This window comes from Pseudozyma flocculosa (assembly GCF_000417875.1).
Source record: "Pseudozyma flocculosa PF-1 unplaced genomic scaffold scaffold00023, whole genome shotgun sequence".
Lineage (NCBI taxonomy): Eukaryota > Fungi > Basidiomycota > Ustilaginomycetes > Ustilaginales > Ustilaginaceae > Pseudozyma > Pseudozyma flocculosa.
This window is the reverse complement of record NW_006920891.1, coordinates 147,183-151,943: the sequence shown is the minus strand read 5'-3', so window position 1 is coordinate 151,943 and position 4,761 is coordinate 147,183. Positions and strand designations below refer to the sequence as shown.

Below are 4,761 nucleotides of genomic sequence, written 5' to 3'. Positions count from 1 at the left end.
CGACTACTCCATGCTCCGCCGCCTGCGGGCTGCGCCGACGCCGGCGTCATGCCACGCGGAGTATGACATGGCATGCCATGGCATAGCATGGCATCGCAGCGCATCGCATGGCAGGCGGGAGCCTGTGCTCAAAGTTTCCCGAAGAGCCATCGTGCTGCGGAGCACGGCTCTGGGGAGGCGGTTTGGCAGGGCGGGGCAGGCTAGGGTCGATGTCCGGAGGAGAGGAGCCGGCTGGCGAGGGACGGTGATGGTGCTGGCAGGTCTCCTGACTCAGGCTTAATCAGCTGCGAGGCTGCCTTTTGGCAGGTGCCCGGCTCGGTTCCGAAAACTTGTTGAACTCCACTTGAACAAGCGTTTGCCCCTCTTCGAGCCTGCTCAGACCATCACCATCACCATCACCACCCCCCACGGCCGCCTCCGCCTCCGCCACTGCCGCCGCCACCCCGTTTTTCGTTCTCACTTTAGGATCGCAAACATCGCCGCCTTCTCAACCGGTCTTTCCGGCAGGTAGAGGTCGACCGCAGGAGGCTGGCTGACGAACCGGCCCATCTCTTTGGCCCAAAACTCCTCAGCGTGCTTGGACGGGACTGACATCGACATCGACCAAATCACGCACGACCGAACACGACACGACGCGGCGTGGCAAGCCGTACCCTGCGCCCTCTTCGATGCTCCGAGCGACGGACATCACCTTCTTTCGAGGTCCTTTCCCACGCATCCTCGGTCGGGCACGCTCCCAAGATGACATCGCCGAGCGAAGATCTCGAGACGCAGGTGGCTGGCCGCTTGGCCTCCGCCCTGGGCCTGGCTAATCCGAACAAGCTCCTTGCCAGTCGAGTCATTGCCCTGGCGCGAGATCTGCCAAGCGAAGCCGCCTTTCTCAGAGCGGCTAGAGCCTTTGGCCGCTTCGAAGATGCCCAGCTGGCTGCGCTGCGAGATTTGATCTGTTCAAGCAAGCCAGAAACCTCGTCGCCCGGGCAGGCGATGTTGGTTCCATCTGGCAGAGTCGCCGCCAGCGCTTCCGCCGATAGCAATGGTGGCAGCGCTAGTAGCATCGATACCCTCGAGCCAGAAGCGCCTCGAAGGGCTGGTCTCGTCACCGCCGGTGAGCGCCACGTCTTCAAGGCACCCACGTCGTCGAAGGCTTCGCTGTTGGGGCTTGACAGGCTTGCCGAGGCCAAGCGGCGTGACGACGCTGCTGCTGCCGCATCAAGATCCGGAAATGGCGGCGATAGTGTACCCTCCCGCAAGCGGGCGAAGCTCAGCTTCGACGACGACGAAAGCGGCACGGTGTCCGAACGCCGCCCGGCAGCCGAAGAGCCTCGCTTCAAGGTGCCTAGCCGCCCTGCCTCGGCGCTCCAGGCTCAGACTCGGCAGAAGGGCAACGAGACTCCCAGTCACAGCGGAGGACTTAGTGACACGGCGCGACAGCGGCTCGACGAAAGGCGGAGGGCGCGGGCGGCGGCTGCCAACACGCAGTCCGGTGCTCGTCCAGAGCAATCAGATGGCCGGGACATGTCCGAGTACCGCCAGCGTCTCAACCGCGATGTCCGCCAGCCTCTGCCGCAGCAGCCACGTCGGGATCAGGGGTACCCGAATGGAGGCCGCAACGGCGACGACCGAGCCGCTCCGGGTCGATCTCGAGAGCGGGAGCGGGAGCGGGACTCTGGCTGGGCCACGCCGTCATCGGGGCGTGGCGGCGGACGAGATCCGTGGGAAGCGACCCCACGCAGTGAGGCCAGACTGCCCGAAAGAAGCTGGGACTCGACGCCACGACCCGGCGACCGCCGAACGGATCGCTCCGGCTGGACACCGCGCCCTCCCAGATCGGATGAGTCGACCCGCACTCCTAGTACTGCACGCCGTACCTGGGACTCGACGCCTCGGGACTACGGACGCGGCCGAGGCTCTGGACCTCGAGGCGACGATGGAGGGCCGGAAGATGACGACGACCGCGCGACGCTGGCGGGTCGCGTCTGGGAGGACAGCGACGAAGGAGGGCGCGAGCTGGATCGGGACTGGTACAACATGGAGGAAGGCGGCATCGCGGGCGACGAAGACAGCAACCCCTTTGCCCAATACGAGGATATGGCAGGCCAGGTGGCCGCCCCGCTCGCGGCCAAGGTGCAGCGCACCAGCGCTCGCCAGGCGCAGTACAATGCCGACACCGACGCCTGGGAAAACAACCGGCTGCAGACCAGCGGCGTGGGTCCGCGGATGGCCGTGGACCTCGATCACGTCGACGACGAGGGCGAGAACCGCGTCCACCTGCTCGTCCACGACCTCAAGCCGCCCTTCTTGGACGGCAAGACGGTCTTCACCAAGCAGCTCGAGCCGGTCAACCCGGTCAAGGATGCCACGTCGGACATGGCCCAGTTTGCGCGCAAGGGCAGCCTGCTGGTCCGGGAGACGAGGGAGAAGGCGGAGCGCGCCAAGGCCGCCAGCAAGGTGGCGGCACTGGGCGGCACGACTCTGGGCAACATCATGGGCATCAAGGACGAGGAGGCGGCCGCCGATGCACAGGCGCAGGGCGGCGCAGGCGGACCGAACAATACGGCGCAGGCATCTGGGGCCAAAGGCAAAGGCCATGGCGACGGCGACGGCGATGACGGACGGGGCGACTCCAAGTTTGCCAGCCACCTCAAGACCAGCAAGGGCGGCTCCGAGTTCAGCCGCGGCAAGACGCTCAAGGAGCAGCGCCAGTTCCTGCCGGCGTTTGCTTGCCGCGAGGATCTGATGAAGATGATCCGCGAGAACCAGGTGGTAATTGTCGTAGGCGAGACGGGAAGCGGCAAGACGACACAGGTGGCCCAGTTCCTCCACGAGGAGGGCTACACCAAGTACGGCACGATTGGCTGCACGCAGCCCCGCCGCGTCGCCGCCATGAGCGTGGCTAAGCGCGTGTCCGAGGAGATGGAGGTGCCGCTGGGCGAGCTCGTGGGCTACTCGATCCGCTTCGAGGACTGCACCAGCGACAAGACGCGCATCAAGTACATGACCGACGGCGTGCTGCTGCGCGAGAGCCTCAACGAGGGCGACCTGGACCGGTACAGCGCCATCATCCTCGACGAGGCGCACGAGCGCTCGCTCAGCACCGACGTGCTCATGGGCCTGCTGAAAAAGATCCTCACCCGCCGCAGGGACCTCAAGCTCATCGTCACCTCGGCCACGATGAATGCCGACAAGTTTGCGAGCTTCTACGGCGGCGCGCCCAACTTCACCATCCCCGGACGCACCTTCCCCGTCGACGTCATGTTTAGCAAGACGCCATGCGACGACTACGTCGAGGGGGCGGTCAAGCAGGCGCTGTCGATCCACCTCTCGCACCCGGCGGGCGACATCCTCATCTTCATGACGGGCCAAGAGGACATCGAGGTGACGTGCGAGGTGATCCAGGAGCGGCTGTCGCAGCTCGACGAGGCGCCGCCGCTGCTGGTGCTGCCCATCTACTCGCAGATGCCCGCCGACCTGCAGGCCAAGATCTTTGACCCGTCCGACAATGGCGAGCGCAAGTGCATCGTGGCGACCAACATCGCCGAGACGTCGCTCACCGTCGACGGCATCATGTACGTCGTCGACGCCGGCTTCAGCAAGCTCAAGGTGTACAACCCCAAGGTCGGCATGGACTCGCTCCAGATCACGCCCATCAGCCAGGCCAATGCCAACCAGCGCTCGGGGCGCGCCGGACGCACGGGCAGCGGCACCGCCTACCGGCTCTATACCGAGATGGCGTACCGCAACGAGCTGTTTGCCAACACGATCCCCGAGATCCAGCGGACCAACCTGGCCAACACGGTGCTGCTGCTCAAGTCGCTGGGCGTCAAGGACCTGCTCGAGTTCGACTTTATGGACCCGCCGCCGCAGGACAACATCCTCAACAGCATGTACCAGCTGTGGGTGCTGGGCGCGCTCAACAACGTCGGCGACCTGACGCCGCTGGGCAAAAAGATGAGCGAGTTCCCCATGGAGCCGAGCCTGTCCAAGATCCTGATTGCCAGCGTCGAGTACGGCTGCTCGACCGAGGTGCTGACGATTGTCAGCATGCTGAGCGTGCCGTCGGTCTTTTACCGGCCAAAGGAGCGCCAGGAGGAGAGCGACGCGGCGCGCGAAAAGTTTTTTGTGGCCGAGAGCGACCACCTGACGCTGCTGCACGTCTACAACCAGTGGCGCTCCAACGGCTACCGCGACTCGTGGTGCGCGCGCCACTTTCTCCACGGCAAGATCCTGCGCAAGGCGCGCGAGGTGCGCACGCAGCTCGAGGACATTATGAAGTCGCAGCGGCTGGCGCTGGTGAGCTGCCAGACGGACTGGGACGTGGTGCGCAAGTGCATCTGCTCGGGCTACTTTCACCAGGCGGCGCGGTCGGCGGGCATCGGCGAGTACGCCAACTGCCGGACGGGCATGAAGATGCACCTGCACCCGACGTCGGCGCTGTACGGGCTCGGCTTCACGCCCGAGTACGTCGTGTACCACCAGGTGCTGCTGACGTCCAAGGAGATGATGAACACGGTGACGCAGGTCGACCCGCACTGGCTGGCCGAGCTGGGCGGCGCCTTCTACTCGATCAAGGAGCGCGACTCGACGTCGCTGGCCACGCGCCGCGGTCGCGACACGGAGCTCAACCGGCAGACGGAGATGGAGACGCAGTTCAAGCTGGACCGNATGCGCAGGGNGGCCCGGACGACGACGCGCGACGGTCCACGTCGACGCCAGTCCGCCGTCGGTCGCCCCGAGACGTCCGCCCGAGGCCCGGGCCGCCGG

General features: G+C 65.7%; 1 protein-coding gene across 1 annotated transcript in view; it reads left to right on the top strand.

Annotated features, from left to right (window-relative positions):
• Nucleotides 1-984: 984 nt before the first annotated feature.
• Nucleotides 985-4,761, top strand: part of PFL1_06011 (uncharacterized protein) — a gene marked incomplete at both ends in the record, with an annotated part of 4,106 nt that continues 329 nt past the window's right edge. The window contains one exon of the mRNA XM_007883549.1: nucleotides 985-4,736. Within this exon, the coding sequence (XP_007881740.1) occupies nucleotides 985-4,736 (3,752 nt within the window). The remainder of the gene's footprint in view (nucleotides 4,737-4,761) is intronic.